General features: G+C 45.7%; 1 protein-coding gene across 1 annotated transcript in view; it reads left to right on the top strand.

Annotated features, from left to right (window-relative positions):
- ccdc85cb (coiled-coil domain containing 85C, b) overlaps nucleotides 1-19,667 on the top strand; it is a 64,528-nt gene extending 44,861 nt beyond the window's left edge. The window contains exons 3-8 of the mRNA XM_083643765.1: nucleotides 4,983-5,062; nucleotides 7,119-7,166; nucleotides 10,867-10,971; nucleotides 15,011-15,103; nucleotides 15,564-15,662; nucleotides 17,057-19,667. Of these exons, the coding sequence (XP_083499891.1) occupies nucleotides 4,983-5,062; nucleotides 7,119-7,166; nucleotides 10,867-10,971; nucleotides 15,011-15,103; nucleotides 15,564-15,662; nucleotides 17,057-17,146 (515 nt within the window). The 3' untranslated portion in view covers nucleotides 17,147-19,667. The remainder of the gene's footprint in view (nucleotides 1-4,982; nucleotides 5,063-7,118; nucleotides 7,167-10,866; nucleotides 10,972-15,010; nucleotides 15,104-15,563; nucleotides 15,663-17,056) is intronic.
- Nucleotides 19,668-22,011: the final 2,344 nt, after the last annotated feature.

Below are 22,011 nucleotides of genomic sequence, written 5' to 3' on the forward strand. Positions count from 1 at the left end.
GGAACCTGCAGGCCATATCATTAAAAACAAAATGTTAGCATGCACTTGGGGACACATGGCTGACTTTGGTGTCTGTGTCGCATCAGGAGGGAGAGGGAGGGATGGAGGGAGGGAGAGGGAGGGATGGAGGGAGGGAGGGAGGGAGGGAGGGAGGGAGAGAGAAGCAGGGAGTGGAGTGGATTTGTGAAGGAGCGAGAGAGAAGCAAGGAGTGGAGTGGACTTGTGAAGGAGCCAGGAGGGAGTGGCTGTTGGAAGTGGGTCACACTGGCACTGACGGAGAAAGAAAGTGACGTGCGGAGGGAGAGGGACAGACTCGCGCCATTGTCTGCGTCACACTTTGTCTCGTACACACACACACACACACACACACACACACACACACACACACACACACACACACACACACACACACACACACACACACACACACACACATCACCTCATGTAAATATACAGTTCAGCTCATTTTGCTGGATAAACAACACTTTTGCAGAAGTAAAAATAGCTCACATGAGATTGAGTAAGGACAAAGTGTCCCTCTGTGAGTCCCCTTCCCCCCCTTCTCTCTCTCTCTGTCTCGTCTCTCTGTCTCTGTGTCGTCTCTCTGTCTCCCTCTCTCTGTGTCTCTCTCTCTCTGTCTGTGTGTCTCTCTCCCTCTCTGGGGATGTATTGTTTATTGCTTAGTTGGACATCATTGTTAAAGCATTTACTTCCTTGCTGCTTGTACTCTCCAGACTGCGGGCAGGCTATGCATAAGTCATAATCACCACGCTGTCCCTGGGTGCTTGTTGTGGATAGAGGAGTAGTTGCATGGGGCTGGGTCGCTGTAGTTTCGCGGGGTAATTATTTTGGCTGGGCTATGTGATCCCTGTATGATCGCTAACTCGCTAACTCCCTCCTGTGCTGATGGGCTGGGCTATGTGATCCCTGTATGATCGCTAACTCGCTAACTCCCCCCTGTGCTGATGGGCTGGGCTATGTGATCCCTGTATGATCGCTAACGTGCTAACTCCCCCCTATGCTGGAGGGATGAGGGATGAAAGGATGGAGGAATGGCAGGGGAGGCAGGGGATGCTTTAATTGCCTGACCCCTCTCCATGCAGGACGGTCTCAGGGGCCGGCTGTTAAAGAGAGGGGGTGGCTCAATGCTCCCTCCAGATACCTCCGGCTTTTGTGTGTGTGTGTGTGTGTGTGTGTGTGTGTGTGTGTGTGTGTGTGTGTGTGTGTGTGTGTGTGTGTGTGTGTGTGTGTGTGTGTGTGTGTGTGTGTGTGTGTGTGTGTGTGTGTGTGTGTGTGTGTGTGTGTGCGTGGTGTACACAGGCATTTTGTGCTTGTCATGTGTTCCTACTAAATGTGCACGCAGCAGACCTGCACATATTTAAGCAGGAGCACTTAATCACATGTCATGTGTGATGCGCTCTCTCTCTCTCTCTCTCAGGTTTTAACATCTCTAACCCCTGCGACACATCAAAGGCTCTGAGATGGGGGAGGAGGAGAGAGATGGTACGCTGCTATCTGAGGCTTCTCAGCCTGTGTAGACTCACACACAGCTCAGATCCCTCACTCTGTCCCTGGACTAGTAGAGGCTGTATATTTAGCTGTATGTTTGGAATGTAGCGATCATGGGACGATATTTCATGATACGATTCGATACGCGTTAGAGGGCTTCACAATTCAATACAGCCATGATACGATGTCATAAATAAAGGTTCATTGACAACAAATGACTGTGTAGAGTTTATTTCTGAGCCATATAACTCTTTCTAGCAATGGCAGCGGCTTGCTAGAATCTAATCAATTTAAAAATGGCATTAATATCATTTGTAAGGGAAGCTTGTGAAATTGTGATGGATGAGCCTCTTTTTTTTTTTTTATTATTATTATTTTTACAATTTGTTTTTGCCCCACCATATGTATTGTCACATTTTTGTATAGCGATATATTGAAATTCGAAATATAAATATAAATATATGACATGTACTGTATGAGATGAGATATGACCTCATCCTTATTGGAATGCTGTAACCTGGCAACGTTGCAAACATTCCATTAGTTCATTTTTTTCATTTTCATTTTCACTTTCTTCTACTTCTTTTCCTCTTCATCTTCTTTTTCCTCCTCCTCTTCCTCTTTAAACAATATGATGACTCCCTCTGCATGTGATGGCTATGTTTGCCCTGTGTGGCACCAATTCACCAGGCTAAATTCCCGGCACATGTAAACATAAATGGAAACGCAGTGATTTTGAGTCGGACCTGGATCTACTGAGCTCCTTTTTGAGTATTAATTCTGCTGCTAAGGAGATGAGATAGAGCCTGATGGATTCAGATTACGTGAGGTTATTGGATTACAGATGGAGGAATCTCCACGTCCTGCTAGTAATCTGAGGAGGAAAAAAAACACTCACAGAAAAAACAGCATCAGTCGACTTTTCTTTGTTTTCCTTCCTTTCCCTATGTTTGCGGTTTCTCAGTCTGTCTTTGTTGTTATAGCGTGGTGACTGAAGACTGAGGAACCTTCATCGTAATCGGCTTGAGATCTGGCCGCAGGTCAGGCCAGCAGATGAATCCAGATTAGAGGGTCACAAGGCTGGAAGAGAGGATTAGCAGCTCTGGCTACTGCAACCTTCTCATCTAGCTGACCAACCATCATCTAACCAAGCTGACACCACTGTCTGCCACAATTGCCTCTCCTAAAGAGTCAAGGTTCTGAAGATGACCACAAATGGCACCCTGCTGGGCCAACTGTCATCCACTCCTTCTTCCGGAGCTTGAGAGATGGAGCAGTGTTTTACTTGTGGAAAGGATTTGATCTCGGTAGATATCTGACAGTGTTTCATTTGGAGGCGATCAACTTTCAGTTCAAGTTGATCACAATGACAGATTTGAATCAAGTGCATTGAGATTGTCTGACTCTGACTCTGGTCTCAGATCATTTCTTGCCACCTCTGTTCACCAAAGTGTCATACGTCTGGAGCTATTATCTCTGACTGCAAGCCTAGATAATCCAGGCTGCCCCCAAGCATGACTGCTTTATTAAATTGAGTTTTGCAGAATAGCACCCCCTGGTTGCAGAGTGCTGCTCAACTAGACTAATAGCTTGATGAATGGAGCAGGCTGGTTAGACTTATTTGGGTCAATTTATATATAAACCAAGGTAGGCCTTACGTCATTCATGCAACAAGATGTGATTTTACGTGTGTGTGTGGGTGTGTGTGTGTGTGTGTGTGTGCGTGCGTGCGTGCGTGCGTGCGTGCGTGCGTGCGTGCGTGCGTGTGTGTGTGTGTGTGTGTGTGTGTGTGTGGGTGTGTGAGAGAGAGAGAGAGAGAGAGAGCGATAATTTATATCCCTACGTGCAGTAACTTCTCATCTACATCATCTTACACCAACCCAGCATTCTCATCAGCAGCCTCCCCGCAGGCTTGATCACACTTTTCCCACAGTCATCCTCTGTCTCTCTGTACTTCCACTTAGAAAAACAAAACAGCTCAGCGGTGTGTGTGTTCCTCCTGACGAGTTGCCTGAGCGCACTTCCTCTGCGTAGTTCCGCTTTGATCTGACTGTAAATTAAACATGCCTTTTTAGATCAGCGGTTCTGTTCTGTACGTGCCCCCCACCGAGTCCAATCACAACAGCTCCACTCTGCGGAGAGCTGCTGTCCCTGCTTTGAACTCGCCAACGTTGATGCACGTTGCGTGTAATGTGGAGCGTCACTAGAAGGGGATCGGGCAAACCGATTTTGCATTCTCTGCAAGGCAATTAGGTCACATACGCTTTGTCTATAGGTATATATATAGACAGTTCAAATCATAACAGAAGGCTGCGGTGTTAAAGTAGCACTTCAAAAGAGCATGATGTAATATTGAAAAAGCACCATTGATATCCATTTCACACACTAGTAGTGACCCAGGATAGAGGTGGGTCACCTCAGTGTGAAAACTCCTTGTCTGCCTTGTTTTTCCAGCGCGCACGACCGCATGTGTTTTCGTAAAACGCTTGTGACACACGTGTGGTTTCTCCTGCGCAGGGTGGACCCCGATCAGCAGCATGGCGTAATATTCCTGAGTCGTGTTGGTGTGAAAGGAGCGTTAGATGGCAATCCAGGGTTCATTCAAGCCAACGAGCTCTTGGGATAAGCCCTGCTCTATAGGTCTGTCTCGGTGCGTAGGTGGATGGCCTCGAGCACAAACAAGGCCTTCACCTGTTGCTGCTGCACCTGCACCTGCACAGACTCGGACTCTTCTCTGTCAGAGTCAGCTGGTATGACGATGATGCAGGAGAGGAAGTGCGTATGACAAACAGACAAAGTAGAGTATTGTTGTTGTTTGGTTGGCTGTGATTCGTGAAAGTGTCATTTTAGCTGAGGAGATTTGCACCGCAGCGATAGAGCGACTGATGAATGGTTCCAATCGCAAATAAACATGAGGCATCAGCAAAGTACTGCGTATGGCTGGGCAGTATATTGATATTATTATATCGTGATATGAGACTAGATATCGTCTTAGATTTTGCATGTATGTCGGAATATCATATGACATAAGTGTTGTTGTTGTTGTTACAGTAAAGTGATGTACTTTTCTGAACTTACCACCAGACTGTTCTGTTCTATTATTTGCCTTTAGTCTTTGTATCCACATGATGATTTATCAGAAATCTCATTGTGTAAATATTTTGTGAAAGCACCAATAGTCATCTAAAATAGTCATCCCTACTCGCAATATCAAGGTATTTGGTCAAAAAATATCATTCGTTATTTCATTTTGTCCAAATCACCCCAGCCCCTACTACTGCGCACATCTCAACTTTATACCCCTCGTTTGGAGAATGGCCTTTCACAAAGACTTTTTGGACGTCTCAAAGAGCGCGTCGACCTTTTGAGCTCTTTGTGGTCCTCTTTGCTCCAGTGGTCCGGCCTGGCTGTATTTCACTTTAGTGGTCTTTTGAGATGCTAATGGCCTCTCTTCCTCTCCATCTCTCCTCCAGATTCCTCCTCCAACTACATCAGACAGCTGGAGACTAAAGTGCGGATCCTGGAGGACGATAACAATAAGCTTCTCTCGCAGGTGAGCTTCATACACACACACATACGCACACACACACACACACACACACACACACACACACACACACACACACACACACACAGACACACACACACACACACACACACACACACACACACACACGCACACACACACACACACCTCTCCATCCCTTTCGATTACAGACACAAGTGTTGTGCTGTTGGCCCAGCCCAGTGCCATTCGATGAAATGGCAAGAAAAACAAGTTATAAAAAAAAAAAAAAAAAAAAAAAGATTCCAACTTTCCAACATAACCGCCACATGCGCTAGGCAGCCGCGATGAGACAAATGGGTTGCTTGATTCCCTACTTGCTTGAAGCCACCCCCTCACAACAGCCTGTCTGTTAGTTGGCGAGTGTGTTCATCCATGTTTAATTCATGGAGAGTCAGTGAGCTTCAGTAGCGAGCGGCGATGCTAGCCCCGCGAGGAGAACTGTGGGAGCAGATAAGAGATGAGAGGAGGGGATAGAGGCGCTAAGTGACAGTGACAGAGTAAAAGTATTCCCCCCAAAGGTGAACTTGCTGTGACCTCCCCAGAATTTGGGGGATGTGGAGGTGGGAAGGAGGAGGTGGCATGTTCAGTTCACCAGGGGGTCACATGTCAGAGAAAGTGTGGAGGTCATGTATGTGTGACATACAGGACGAACACTGAGCAGAGACAAGCTTCTCTACTGGTTCGCAGTGAAGTTTCTTAGCCAAATGTATTAAGTTGTCATTTGTCTTTCCTGACCTGAGATCTTAGATCACTGATCAATTAGAGCACCGCAGGAATGAGTCTGGAAGTCGCACTTCGGTTCCTAAGGGGAAACGTGAATGGGATTTTAGAATGGGGATTTTGGTGAAATGCATGAAAGAAGGTTTGTGGTGGTTAACGATAGTTTATGGGCGTGGTCATTTGTGTTCAGCAGGATCATCTTCATAGACGAGGACCACTTTGATGACTTTTGAAGTGTAAATGTGTTCTTTTAAAAACGCGATTTTCAGAAAACGCTTACATATTAATATTTTAAATGATTGAACAGCAAGGATGGCTCTAGTTTTTCTGGTACATGCGTTTTAGAACGACTCTCAGAAACCTTATATAGAGCCTGAGGTCACAGGGAAAACCTGTATATCATCTATGATCGTTCTGATGGATCCTAAGCTTGTAGGCTTTTGTGTGCCTCATCATTTCTTTTAAGCAAGACTGTCAAGTTGAGGAGTCACAGTTTAAATGGATTTAGAAACCTTTATTCCTTTTTCCCACGATTTTCTATTTCCCTAATTATCTCTGTGCAGATTCATGTGTAGGCAAAAGAGCGTGGGCGGCAATCACTGACACGAGACCTCAGCGATCCACGTAATTAGCCCTAAGTGCTACAATTAGGAGGTACACATTGTCTCACAGCCGTTTTACATCGGCACATCCAGTTGAACCTCCTTTTGAAATAACACTGCTTTTAAATTACACCTTGGGTAAATATTCCCTGTACTAGAGAGGCCATGGTGGTGGGTGCGGAAATGGTGGCTGTGATGTGTCACGGCGAGATTTCTATGAAGATTCACAGCTAAGGCGTGAAGATTTACAGTTAATGTTTAAGTTTCACAATGATATAACTTTTACTTTGTTTTATTAATTGGATACTGCTCAATTTCCCCCCTCGAGGACCGTGGCAATGTGGCGTCATGGGAAAAAGATTACGAGCTCCTTATCGGACTCGGCGCACACACTCAGGAAGACAATATTTGAATAAGTCTGCATAGTCTAATGGAGAAAAAAAATCAACTCAAAAGCAGCTGTGAAATCACCATGGCAGAACTTCCTCAGTGGTCCGAACACTATAAAATAGCAGATCACCAAGGGGCTTTGCTTCAAATTTTTAAATGTGTGACATTAAATGTGTGAAGTTCTCTCCTCTGCAGTTTGTTTTTGACAGTGCCTATAATTTATGCACCTGAAACTACTACAGTTGCTACCTTGCTAATAATGTCTCTTGATAGACAATAAGTCAATAATGAACCGTACCAATACATGAACACTGTTTTTCTCTCCCCAGACCCAGGCTTATAGCCGCTATAGCTTATCACAGATACCGGCCAAGAAGGTAACTTTCTCCAATGCCACTGATTGCTGGCCTCTGAAGCGCTACTCTGCTGAGGTCAATGTGGCAGGGCTAGCCTCTATTGCTCTTTCTATCTTTTATCTGTCCAGGTGGTGGGACTTTTCACAGCTGTACGTTACGCTTGTTGCTATCTCCTACCTTTATCTGCTGCTAGCATGCTAAGCTAATGAATGAAACAGAGGTGCCTCTTGCCTGTGTGTGTGTGGCCCATATTGGCAAGGAGGCTGTTTTTGTCCTTGAACGCTGTTTTTGCAAAGCGCACTTGGTGTTTGGTGCTGCTAGGTAACCCGAGGTGAATGAATGCTACATTGTGCTTTGGTGCATGAAAGACACGCGCTTGTCCTGGCTAAGCTTGCCGGGACGTCTGGTGGGCTGAATCATTTAAGACACGGGTACTGTAGATCCAGGCATCTATTATGCATGGCCGACAACTGGTGTGAGTGTATCTGAAGAATGCAGGACTGTATGATTTATTATTATTATTATTATTATTATTATTATTATTATTATTATTATTATTATTATTATTATTTATTTTTAAGAACCTTAACTTGTTTGTGTGATTGAGACACTTGTTTGTTTTCCATCAAAAACACTGGCATTGAAAATGTTAGCTTTCAGTGATTAGGGGCAAGAAAAAGGTCTGGATTTCTTGAGTTCACTACTTTGTCACGGTTATGCAATACTGTAGCCTACTTAACATGTCTCAATACCAGCAGGTGGAATTTACAGTGGATTATCTGCCTGAATGGACATGTTGCCTAACTTCCTGTTGTGAAACTGGCCCCAGTGAAACTTGTGTTTGAGCCTGAAGGAAACAATAGCTTCTTATCAGTGGAATGTTGACCCTCCAAAGCGGCCCTGCTGAGTGCTTTTTAAATGTACCAAAGAGAGGCGGGAGGGAGTCGGCAAAATGGCCGCAAAGTAGATAGCAACAAAGGCCTACACAGCACGGGGGTGTCAACAGAAACTCGCAGACATTAAAGTCGGCACACATGTACTGTACACGATTTGTTCTTTAACTTTCCTCCCCATCTCCTCCCACGTTCTCTTTCAAACCCTTGCTTATCTCTCTCTCAGACGCACTGAAGTGTGAGGCGCTGTGTGTCTGCGACGCTCACGGCCACTTTCTCATTAACAAGCCAGTGCTCGGTGTGACTACTCAGATCATTTAATGATTCATACGACAGATTCAATTTATACCGGATGACTCCCCGTCCATTAACTGTGGGCTAATTGACCTGGTTGACTTTGCGCGCGGCGCGTGGCCTGCTGCAGTCAGGTCCACTCAGGAGACGTGAACGATGAGGGGCGCTAAATGAATAATGGCGGATTTATTGACGGAGTGACTGAATGACTATTTGAACATGGTTTCCTGCTAATTGGTGTTTTATCTTGCCAATCACTTAACAAGTGTAGAAACTAGACTGTTGTTTACCCACAAAAGCTGCCAATATAGAATAAAAAAAAAGAGGTACAGATGGTAGTTAATCACATCCTAGATTGTAAAGACATCAATCTGCAGGCAGAGTAGTAAAATGAACTGACATAAGGTGTCACAGGTCTGTGCCTGGGAGACTAGCACAGGTGACACGGACACTGTGTATTCCATTCAATCACGGCGCTACCCTTGTGTCGCGGCGGCATCACCCCGGCCCTCGTAACTCAGACAGGAAATGATGCGTGACGTGACGTCCACGGCTACTTCCTGTCAGCACAGACAATATTGTGATGGATGGATGGATGGAAGGGGCCGCGTGCTTTAGCCAAGAGGAGCCCAGGGGGCCGACTGTCCCAAACACAAGGCTTGGTCGGTCTCTCTCCGTGGTCAAAGTCGACTTAGGGGGGGTAGAAATAGAGTTTGGTACAGAGTGTTGGTTTGTTTCGAGGTAGCTACTGAAGTCTCCTTTAGGTGATAGCGTTCCTGACAGAGAGCAGCATGATTGAGGACTACTCTTTAACTTTGATACTCATTTTGTAATGAGTGATACCCTCACTGACTGGTCCATGTTCATGTCCTGGATTGTGTGCTCGTGCAAATGTCTGCCGCTCGTCCAGATGTGCCATTTAGGGCGTAACTCTGCTGCCAGACACTAAAGCCTATAGAGAAAGGACGCGGTGATCATTGTTGCTTAGCAGAGGTACAGATTGAGGGCATGAATGCAGAGAACCAAGGATACTGTAGATCAGCCAGCGCCACGGGACAGATGGGGAAAGGTTAGAGGGACAGTAAGGTTAGATCAGACTGAGCCAGAGGAGGGATGCGGAGAGGGGATATCAACGGAGAGACGAGACGGGGAGAATGCTAATTGTGGCTTTTTGTGTGTATGTGCGCACAAGTGCGTGTGTGTGTGTGTGTGTGTGTATGTGTGTGCGATGCCCAGGAGCAGCCAGCACGACACAGTGTCCACACATTCATAGACACACACACACACACACATATACGCACGTACACACGCACATCTCATTGGGTTATTTATAGCCTGAACGCTGGCAGGCGTCACGTGTGTTGACGTGCGGTGTCGTGCGCAGAGGGGACAGTGTGTGTGTGTGTGTGTGTGTGTGTGTGTGAGTGAGAGAGTGTGCGTGTGTGTGTGTGTGTGTGTGCGTGTGTGTGTGTGTGTGTGCGCGCGTGTGTGTGTGTGTGTGTGTGTGTGAGAGAGTGTGCGTGTGAGAGTGTGCACGCGTGCGTGTGTGTGTGTGTGAGTGAGTGAGTGAGAGAGTGTGCACGCGTGTGTGTGTGTGCGTGTGTGTGTGTGTGTGTGCGTGTGTGTGTGTTGACGTGCTGCGCCGTGCGCAGAGGGAACAGCAGTGCGTGACATGAGAAATGTCATAAGGAACAGTGGTGTTGCTGTGTTCCTGCCTGCAGAGAGGAGCCAGGCCACTTATATACTGCCCCCAGGAACCACTGCTCTTTAGCTGCTAATGAAGCTGAATCTCAGGACAACAATCCCCGCGTAGAGCGCCTCGCTGATGGTGCATGATACAGTCCACTGCTGTGCTGTGCCATTTACCAAAAAGATGCCACAAATACAATTCAGTATTGTAATAATAATAATACATAATAAATAATACAGTAATAATAATAACAATAATAATAATAATACAGTAGTAATAATAATAATAATAATAATGCTTCAGAGGGATGGTGAGAGTGTGGGGCAGGATGGTAGGAGGGTCAGACAGACTCTGATAGGCAAAGTAGGTTTTTGCACAGCTGTTGAATTGTAAGTAGTGGTGAACTATCCTGTTTCTGATTACTTCTGCACAATAAAATAACTGGCAAACACTCATCAAGTCTACTTCAAATCATCTTCCACATCGCTTGAGCTGTAGCTACTTGGAGTCAGGCTCCCGTAATAATAGACGTGAATATATCGATTTTGAGATGCCATAATGACGGTAATTGGCGTGAATCTGTAATTAAAGGTCAAATTGGAGGCAGGGCTTCCAAAATGGGAGGGGCCAAAAGTTCCCCTATTCAGGTGCTTGAAGAACAAAAACAAGACATGAGCGAGTGAGTGAGTGTGAACCATCCTGTCTGTAAAGTTTGTACACCATGAAGCAACGATCTTCACCTGACATGGAAATTACATCTAATTGAGTGTGTGTGTGTGTGTGTGTGTGTGTGTGTGTGTGTGTGTGGGCGCGTGTGTGTGTCGGCGCACATGTCCGGCCGCAGCAGTGTAACACGGGTGACCTTCGCGCCCTGAGGAAGGGAATGACCCTGTACCACTCAGAGTCCCAGCTGTCCTCTCTGCCCCAGCGCCAGGATGCCACGCACATGGTGAGTACCACACATGCACACACACACCCACACATGCACAAGCGTACTACACACCCAAACACTCACATAGACACAAGACAGAGATGCACATACACACGCCCACACTCAGACAGACACACAAAGAGATGCATCGGCGGAAAGAAATTGACATTAAAAATGCTAGAGGCTACAGCTTCGCCCCCGTCCTCCCCCGGTGCCTCCACAGTGAAATCAAGTCAAGTCAGCTCTAATTCACTTTCTTTCCAACTCATCAATTACACCTCCACAGGGTACCAGACTCCCTATCGCCCTTATACACGGCAGGGAGAGAGACACTCATTCACACAGGAAGACAGAGAGAGAGAGGGGGGCAGAGAGAGCGCGAGTGAGAGGAGGGAGACAGCATGTAGAGAAGAGACAGAGACTTAAAGGAGGGAGAGAGGAGTAGAAAGTGGAACTAAGACGGAGAGATGAGAAGAGAAGATAAGAGGGAGTGACGCCTCCTCCTCTTTTCCTACGCTCCTCTCGGCTGCCTTCCTCCCCCTGGAGCCTGTTTGAACTGACTCCCGCTATGAACGTAATAATCCTCTCGGATCCAGCGCCACCCCCTGACCCCTGACCCCGGCCCGTGTCTGGGGAGGAGAGGCCGCGTAATTGTTTTCTGACTGACTTAAGGAAGGCCAGCGCCGGGCCACGCCACTACTAGTACTACCCAGAGGACTCGGTGTAAAAATCAATGCCGTGTGTGGTTTTAAGCTCACAGGTCAACGTCTCCTCCTCGAGGAGCTTCACGTCACTCACTGTCCAATCATGTCCGTGAACCTTGACCCCCCCTCCCATCCCCGCTGGGAGGTCTGTCCAATCGGGAGCAAGGTTAAATGTTAAATGGCAAATTATCTCGACGCTCGTCTTCCCCCCGCGTTTAATTTTGCAGCACGGTTTACTGTGTGAAACAAGGTCACTCGCGGTTAGCGAACTCGCTAGTGTCAATATTAGAATTAATCAACAGAAATAGAAAAATGCATTCTTGATACTGCATTGATTTATGCCGTTAAATCATCCAACGACTGGCCAATCCATCTTTTAGACAGCCCAGAGAGTAACTGTCTCTTGCAGCCTTGATGTGGATGTTGGCTCAGTTTATCTTGCCAGACATTTAAATGGGCCTCAAATCTGGGCATATTATTTGCAAATTTGAACAAAGCACTCATTCTTCTCAATTATTCAAATGCATTCAACTGGTATTTTATTGGGTTTTGTGAGGTATTCACACTTGAGAGGTCCCAGTCTTGTGGGATATGGATTTCGTCTCCAATAAATGTGTCCTCATCCTTGGGACAAAAAAAGAGAGAAAAGATGGACAACCATTTTACAAATGTCTTAATGTTTTATGGTAGGAAATAACATTTACATTGGCACATGCAATGGTATATACGCTACAGACAGTCACTTATTCTTGCTGCTTTAATTGAAAGGTGATTAGAAAGTGATTGTGTTGTACCTGCCATTTCGGCGTGGTTGGGGTTGTCGTGGCGACTCCATGGAGACGTACTCATGGTGATTGATGCACTGTCCAAATCCGTTTTCTTTGCTGCACAGCCCCGGAGCTGGCTGTGTGTCTGCGCTGTCCAAATCCTTTTTCTTTGCTGCACAGCCCCGGAGCTGGCTGTGTGTCTGCGCTGTCCAAAGCCTTTTTCTTTGCTGCACAGCCCCGGAGCTGGCTGTGTGTCTGCGCTGTCCAAATCCCTTTTCTTTGCTGCACAGCCCCGGAGCTGGCTGTGTGTCTGCGCTGTCCAAATCCTTTTTCTTTGCTGCACAGCCCCGGAGCTGGCTGTGTGTCTGCGCTGTCCAAAGCCTTTTTCTTTGCTGCATAGCCCCGGAGCTGGCTGTGTGTCTGCGCTGTCCAAATCCTTTTTCTTTGCTGCACAGCCCCGGAGCTGGCTGTGTGTCTGCGCTGTCCAAATCCTTTTTCTTTGCTGCACAGCCCCGGAGCTGGCTGTGTGTCTGCGCTGTCCAAATCCTTTTTCTTTGCTGCACAGCCCCGGCGCAGAATAAACGGAGAGAGCAGGCCCCGGCTGCTAGCGGGAGTGTTTGTTTACACATTTCAAACAGTAGTCTTAACCCATGGAAGAGAGCATCACAAGGCAGCGGCAGCCATTTACATACTTTGACTTGTACTTGACTTCACTGAAGTTCCCTGAAGATGAGTACGGGACATTACTCATCCAGCTGTTAAGATGTCCCGCTGTAACCTTATACAAGAAGAAGCCTGCTGTAGCCAGTGGGAAGTCAGTTTGTATTTACAACTGTAGCGAGTATACGGCAGATACGTTCTTGGTTCTTCCCCTATCATTTCCCTCAAAATTGTAGACTTGCCCTTGCTAATGGATTTAATAACAACAGTAGTACACCCTCATCACTCCCATTCAAATTCTTTCCTGGCTATAATTGAAATGCCCCCCCCCCCCCTCCCTTAAATGAGGCACATCATGCAAATTGTTGACTTTTCACCATCTTTTTATTTTATTTTATTTTATTTTATTTTATTTTATTTTATTTTATTTTATTTTATTTTATTTTATTTTATTTTATTTTATTTTATTTTATTTTATGCTTATACAAGCCGTTATCCGTATGGTTCTCAGTGATTTTGACAGGTGAAGAAAGTTGAGTCGCAGAAGCAGTTTTATTCCTTTCTCATGTGGTCGGGTCATCTAATACGAATAGATTGTTGTTGGACAGTTGTTATGGTTGGGCTCGCGCAGGCACTCAAATGGGGTCAGCGGGCACGGGAGCAACGCTAGCGAGCAGAGAATTGAACCCGGGCTAACAGCGCCACAGAGCTGTGTCTAATGCAGAGCCCCGATGCCAGGTCACAGTGAATGACGCCATTGTGTTTGACCCCCCCCATCCTCAGATCTCTGTGTCCCTCCAACAGAGAGCCACTGTCTGGAACTAACTGGGGTGGGATGAGTCCTCTTAGTGACTGGCTGTTCCCATCGTCCCGGGTTAAATCACACAGTGCAGGTAGCACACCTAACCTTGCAAGGCAGCTGGATTCACACGAGATCATGTGATCAGATCACATGACAGAACAAAACCATTTGGCAGCGTCGGGGTGTAGCAGACCTGGCTGAGGGTTGAAAACATTGTGACAAACAAACAAACAAACAAACAAACAAACAGAACCCACACAAGAAACAAGGCAATTTAAATTGGGATGAAGGCGATGGCATTTCTGTGCTCAAAGAAATGTCAGTGACAGTTTACCTGCCTGCCATCTCCCTTGTTAAATCTGCAACCAACACAGGGAAGCGTTGTTAACCGTTTCAAGATTCAATAAATGTATTGCCTCTCTCTTTGAGCCGCGTAACTCGGCTATGGCTCAAATGAAGAGCCGAGGTGGTGCTGGTTTGCTCGGTGTGACAGTGGGCCGTCTGGTTTGCGGTGATCCGCGGGGGTTGAGCTCGGTGTGACAGTGGACCGTTTGAAGCCGGGGTGTCAGGACTGCAGCGCACGCCGTGTGCTCCAGAGGTTGTGGGTTCAGATCCGGCTCTCGACCTTTGTCGTGTGTAATCTGACCAAAAAAGGGGGAAGGGCTTCCACTGTTCAGTGAAATACAGTAAATTGGTGTTTTATCGCAGTTGTTGAAACTCAAATGCATTTTGAGTTCAGGGCAGAAACCACGATTATCATCAGTAACAGCATTTAATCACTTACTCAGCAGACACATTTGAGGTTCAAATCACTCCCTCTCTCACACTTATAAACCAGTGCACCCCTAAACTGACGCAGATTAGACCACGGGCCCCCATTTGACAAGATTGTTGCTTTTAGATGGCCCATGACCAAAATAGTCATACATGCTGTCATTGTGTTACTAATTATAGTGAAGATAAATGATTCCCCTTTTTGCTGAGGACCCCATAACGGACCCCTGGGGGTCCCCGGACACCACTGTTATAAACTATCAACAATGCCTGTGAAACAATAAAAACACACACACAACACAACAACATGGCACTCTAGCTGCTGTTACTGACACTTTCCCTCCTCCCAGGGCACGGGCCGCCTCCCGACCAGCGAGTCCTCTCCTGCCACAGGCTACCTGTCCTGTGTCCAGAAGCCTGAGGCTGTGGTGCACGCCATGAAGGTACTGGAGAAATGTGGTGGGAAAACTACAGTTTAGCTGTTCGCCGGCGTGCCTTGTTAAAATCGGGCCGGTTGCACAAAACACCGCGAGTTAAGATTTTGGTTGCACAAAACTCCCTTAAGTCTTAAGGAGAAGACTTAAGAGTGTTTTGTGCAACCGATTTTATTTTATGGACACCATAACTCGGACTTCAAGGAACATCTTAACTCAAGGTGTTTTGTGCAACCGGCCTCAGTTTTGCTAAATCCCTGTGCTGTATTACAAAGTCCTTTGCTTTTATTGCATACCGTGTATGTCAGGTGCAAAACATAAAAAAACGGACTCCTATTTACAACGATAGCTCTCTGATATCTTCTTTAACCCCTCGTGTCCCTCTTTAGTCAAGTTCATGATGGTAATGCGATCTGACCACACCTCCTGTTCTTGAATGATTGTACAAATAAAAGCCCTCTGCCCCCAGGTGCTGGAGGTCCATGAGAACCTGGACAAGCAGGTTCCCGAGGACTACGAGGAGGATCTCAGCGAGAAAGAGAAGGCCATCGTTCGAGAGATGTGCAACGTAAGTGCAGGACTCGTCCTCCCCTCAGGCTTGTCTTGTCCTGGTGTTCCTGAGTATGTATTTGAACTAGATCTCAATCAAAAGCCTCCCATATATTGTAGGGAGACAATGACCTACATCGCATGACTGAAAACTTGATTTGCTTTACGTTTGAAGGGTCCTAAAAAAGTTGCTAGTATACCTTTAATTATCACAATTTTAGCTTCTGCTATTAATAATTGCCGATTGCTAATATTGGCAATATTTTCTTTTTAAAGTTTCTGTATAAATAAAGTTATTATTCTTTGAATTCATTTAGAAATACACGAGTGGAAAATAATCAAGATGTTCCTGTGGTTCATAATGCTCATGTTTGTGTCGTCTGTGATTTTGTCACTTTCGGTTTAGTTCACTTCTCTCGGGTGCAAATCAGGTTAGTTCTTGAGTGGCTGTCACTAATGAAGTAGCCTCATTTGGTTTGGTATGGAACGACACTTGCAGCAGTGTCCCGAACACAGTGCTCTCTCTCTCTCTCTCTCTCTCTCTCTCTCTCTCTCTCTCTCTCTCTCTCTCTCTCGCTCCCCCCCTACCCTATCATCATCTCGCCCACACCCCCGTCTCGCCCGCAAAGCCGTCTCTTAATTGGACGCTCTAAGAAGGGGCTCGTAGTTGAGCTGTCAGAGCAATTAAAGTGAGCAGCAGGGAAAAGAGCACTCCCCACCCCTCCGCCTCATCCCTCCATTCTTCCTCTCCTCTGCCCCGCCCCCTTTCCCTCTGTCCATCTTCTCTGTGGTGCTGAAAGGACCCGGCCCGGGATAAAAGGTCTGCTGATTAGAGAGAGCGAGAGCCGGGCTATCTGGGCCCTGCAGAGGTATGCGACAGGCCAGGAATCCGGGAAGCACGACAATAGTACCTCTGTAATATCACTTGGGGGCCCCCAGGGGCCCCTCGCTCGCTCAGAGAGTCCAGCGCCAGGCAGCCTCCCAGAGACAGAGGACAGAGATAGCTCTACTGTGTGTGTGTGTGTGTGTGTGTGTGTGTGTGTGTGTGTGTGTGTGTGTGTGTGTGTGTGTGTGTGTGTGTGTGTGTGTGTGTGCGTGTGCGTGTGCGTGTGCGTGCCTGCACGCGCGTGCGTGCGTGTGCACTCTTTTGAGCTCAAAGTCAAAATGTGAGTGTTTGAAGTTTTCTGTCTTGCAGAAGAAAGTAATTTTCTTTCATCTAGCCTTGCTATTTAGGTCTCTGTCTCCATGGCTGCCGGTCTCTCTCTGTATGTCTTGCTCTACCTGTCTTTCACACGCTGTCTTCCTCCCTCGCTCTCTCTCTCTCTCTCTCTCTCTCTCTCTCTCTCTCTCTCTCTCTCTCTCTCTCTCTCTCTCTCTCTCTCTCTCTCTCTCTCCCTCTCGCTCTCTGTGCAGGTGGTGTGGAGAAAGCTGGGTGATGCAGCAGGATCAAAGCCGTCCATCAGACAGCACCTCTCTGGGAACCAGTTCAAAGGACCGCTGTAGCATGGCAACCAGAGAGAGAGAGAGAGAGAGAGAGAGAGAGAGAGAGAGATCAGGATCAACCTGCACTCACCTGAATCCACCTCACATTGTCTGCGCCTACTACACTACCCATCATGCCAAGCTCCCTACTGCCTACAGCACCCAGCACTCCTTCGTCCAACCCTCACAAAAGACTGGATTAGATAGAATGAAGCTACAAAGTGGACCTTTTCACGCCGCAAACACACTGGATCCGAAAGCAGTGGGGCGCGTGAATTCAGCTTGACCAGGAGCCTGGCCCGTTCACACCAGAAGCGCTCTGTTTTGCTCCACGCCAGTCACAACTTGTCCTGACTTCCTGCCTGGCTTCACACCATCGCTTGCGCAAAAGAAATAGACCAGACGCCGGAACTGTCACTGCTCTACCTGCCCGCGTCGCGGCCGGTCTGAACGTTCTGATGCGTCAACAAGGGCACCGAAATGAAACTGACTGCACTTCCAGACGTTTCGCGTGGCTTCAGCGTCTGGTGTGTTTGCACGTTAAGTCTCTCACTCACTAATGTGCAACTTTACTTGTACGATATGTTTTTATCCTTCAGAGCTTATAAAGTGTTGACAACTGGCAGCTAGTTTCACTGATTTGCCACTTTTGTCATTCATTTAGGGGCTTTAAGGCTACAGAATAATCTCTCTCGATAAACAGCCTACAGAATATTCTAGGCTTGTGATAAAGCGATGACATGAAAGCTATATAAATACACAACAAATATAGTCCTTTAGAGCATAACTGTGCTATGTTAAGCTAGTGATATTACATGGTTTCAAGCACAGAACTTATTAAGGCTGGGGGGGGCAGAACTCTAAACATGTCGCGGTATCTTCAGATAAGGTTTGATAGATCCTATAGAGACCCCAGCTCCTCCGTCACCTGTATCGCTCCCTAGTGGTCAACGAGTATAATTAGAATTAGCGTTCTAAAGTGTTATCTAAGTGAAACCCACTGTGACCTAGCGCCTTTTGCTCATCAGACAAGTCTATCAATACTACAGTCTAGAGATCACTGTTAACTTGTGTATATTATGTATAAAACCATAGCACTACTTCATTGTTATCGTTGATTTTACTTTGATCCATTTTGTATTCTAGCGTGGCCATGTGATCAAATATTTAGTTTGGAAAGCACACACAACCGGACCTTAAACAGGGTTTGCTTTTGGTAATAAAGTCCATCTTTTCTTTTCTTTTCTTTTCTCAGATGAATTGCTATTATTTGTTCTCTCTGTAACCTCTGAAAATGTTATCAAGGCCATTCTGAATCAAACCATCTCAAACAGAGTCAGACAGATGGATCGTCTCCTTCTTTTGAATTGTGAAATTAACTAAAATTGTATGCTGTGTGCATGCTCGACAATCATGTTCTCAGGTAGGGAGGGGCTACAGCTTTACCTTTGCCCATCTGCGACTGAGGAGTGTGTGTGTGTGTGTGTGTGTGTGTGTGTGTGTGTGTGTGTGTGTGTGTGCGTGTGAAAGATGACTGAATGGTTTCTTGCAACTGTAGCATCAGCCTGTGAATCGTCTTCTTCACTATTTAACCACGGTTGAAGACAGCTGAAGGCATTTGCTGCATCCAAACAGGACCGGCCGCGTCTTATCAATGTTCAGTGACATTTTCAAGGCAGAAGGCTGAATAATTCTATTTGACTATTGTTTTGCTGCGGTGTTTAAATGATTGATTTTTCTTTTCTTTTTCCTGCAGCTAGGCCTTGTTCTGTTCTTATGGATTCAACAGGTGCGTTTCAGCAGCGCATGTGTTCTTAAAGCTGAATCTGTGTTTTTGCTAGAATGTGAGAGATAAGTCTTCCCTTCGATGTCTCCTGAAAACACTTCACATTTTAAACGAGTATTCCTTGATGTCAGAATGAACAAGCACTGTTTAAGTCAAAGTATTTATTGCCAGGTGTCAGAGATGGGAGGAGCTATCAGTAGCTGGGCAGTCGCATTTTCAACCTATCAGGAGATTTGCTCAATCAGAAATAAGTTTGATTGGTGACTGACCGCTCAAGCTCTCCCATTTCTAGTTTTAGTTGTTCCAAATTAGAACATTGTTGAGGCTGCTATTCCGGCACCTCTGTCCTCTCAAATAATGGGTCTAAAAAAAGAAAGAAAGAAAAAAAATCAAACTATGGTATTTTAAAAGTGTCCTTTTTTCTAGGAACTGATTTGAAGCCATGATACGATTTTGAATACTTTATAGGGCATTTGATTTGAGATGTGCCACATTTTTTCCTGCATGGTGTTTTGATTTGGAACCTGATTTCTTTTTTAACATCTATAGTGTTTCTTTTTTCTGCATATGTGCTAAACCACAATACAGAATCCTAGGATCTACAGTGTAAATGTCAATTCCTGTAGTAACTAGCATGACTGTGTAACTTCTTTTCATGAATCTCACTGATATCAGATGGATATTGGTAGGTGAAAAGAAATAAAACATGAAATAGGCCACTTTTAGAAAACTTTGGGAGAAAATAAACCAAGTTGTTTCATGATACTTTGAAGTGGTGTCTTTTCAGGGTTCCTACCTATACACTTTGCATTTCCATATTCTATACTTTTCCAGACTTCTCTGTAGATTTTTCAGACCATATCTGACATCTGAGTACACAAGGGCGTCACTTGCCAGGTCTCCCCTCCTGACTTCGACAGAGATATGAGCAGGGGATTATGAGAGAGAAAACCACAGACAGCTGAACATTTACAGACATTGCAATTATTTCGTGATAAAGTAATGGCACCGTAACACAGGCATACAACTTCCTTATGAAAACACTTCTAGTCTAGACTGTGGGATTTGAACCAGTGAACAACTACACACCAAGCAACTATTTATCTGACTGGGCTCGAGCCCATAAGGCAGAGATACTCAACTTGCTTTGCCCGGGGGCCACTTTCGTGAAATGATAGAAGGCCAGGGGCCAGTTAATGAACAAACAATATACATTTTTCTGTAGCGGATTGTAGGTTTTTGGGGTGTCAGCCAGAGTTTAGTCTGACAATGTTGTGCACACCGGATAGTTAGGTTAACTTAGTTAGGTTAAGTACATACATAAGTGCCTGGGTAGCAAGCAGATGGTGGTATTTGACAATTTAGCAGCTAAATCATAGATTATTGAAAGATATTCCATATTCCAGACTGAAAAGCTATAACAGAAGTGGAGTATTGGCCAGAATGACATGAACATTTGAACACTTATTCAGCGGGTATCTTGTTCAGGTGCACTGTAGTTTTTTTTTTTTTTTTCGCTTGCTAGCATGCATGACGCCACTGTGTGTTTATGTTTTTGATATAGTCTGGTCTCTGGTTTATAATGCTGCCGCTACTCTTGGCAGTGCACGTATGTAGCCTACAGACAAATAAAAAGAAAAGATAAAAGATTCATGAGAATTGATCAAGGGTTATATAAAAACAGTGTCAATGCCCATTTACTCATTCTAACACAAGAGTGACATGTATTTGAATTGAAATATGTATCAGTATGTGGTGTTTGCCCAGCCCTTAATTGGGAAATGCAGCTTTATGGAGTGGGATTAATATATCTTTACAATAAGTTTGGAAATTCTAATGAATAGTTACGGTTTTCTTTGACTAAGATGAGATGAAAATACTTAGACACTTAGTTGACGAAAACTTGACTAAATAAAATCTGGATGAGGTTGACTAAATATGATAAGAGTGTGAGAAAAACTGGGTTATAGCTCACTCAGATAAACATGTGAATGTTGTGTTATATGTATAGGTTGTTGGTTCAATCCCAGCCTCAGGCAATTTCTTAAAAAGTACTCACATTATAAGCTGCAGCAGTGATCCTTCTTTATCATCACCAGTAGTTTGAACACTGATAGAAATAAGCTGATGAAGGAGACTAGTCAGTCCCTGACTCTAGCTCAACTCACTGGTACAAATGTCACCTGTTGACAATGTCTATGTTGATTGACAGCTGAAATGTAACATTTTAAAAACCAGACAGGTCAAACTTTTTGCAGCGGGGCTTTGGCCGAACTCTCTTAGTCTCGCTCTCTCTCACTGTCTCTCTATGTCTCTCGATCACATGAAAGCGAGGCTTCCTTCAGGTACAATCAGGACGGTCAGCTTGGGTGGTGGTGGTGGTGGTTGCTTAAACCTGTGCTAAACCTCTGGTGTCACTCCACATTTACTCTTTAGGCTTTAGGGCAAGGTGTCACAATAGTCTACTGGAACCCCCCCCCCCCCCCCCCACACACACACACACACACCAGCTTTATGTTGATTGACAGCTGAAATGTAACATTTTAAAAACCAGACAGGTCAAACTTTTTGCAGCGGGGCTTTGGCCGAACTCTCTTAGTCTCGCTCTCTCTCACTGTCTCTCTATGTCTCTCGATCACATGAAAGCGAGGCTTCCTTCAGGTACAATTAGGACGGTCAGCTTGGGTGGTGGTGGTGGTGGTTGCTTAAACCTGTGCTAAACCTCTGGTGTCACTCCACATTTACTCTTTAGGCTTTAGGGCAAGGTGTCACAATAGTCTACTGGAACCCCCCCCCCCCCCACACACACACACACCAGCTTTATGTTGATTGACAGCTGAAATGTAACATTTTAAAAACCAGACAGGTCAAACTTTTTGCAGCGGGGCTTTGGCCGAACTCTCTTAGTCTCGCTCTCTCTCACTGTCTCTCTATGTCTCTCGATCACATGAAAGCGAGGCTTCCTTCAGGTACAATCAGGACGGTCAGCTTGGGTGGTGGTTGCTTAAACCTGTGCTAAACCTCTGGTGTCACTCCACATTTACTCTTTAGGCTTTAGGGCAAGGTGTCACAATAGTCTACTGAAATAGACTATAGCTGG

Source organism: Poromitra crassiceps, assembly GCF_964638095.1.
Source record: "Poromitra crassiceps genome assembly, chromosome: 9".
Classification (NCBI taxonomy): domain Eukaryota; kingdom Metazoa; phylum Chordata; class Actinopteri; order Beryciformes; family Melamphaidae; genus Poromitra; species Poromitra crassiceps.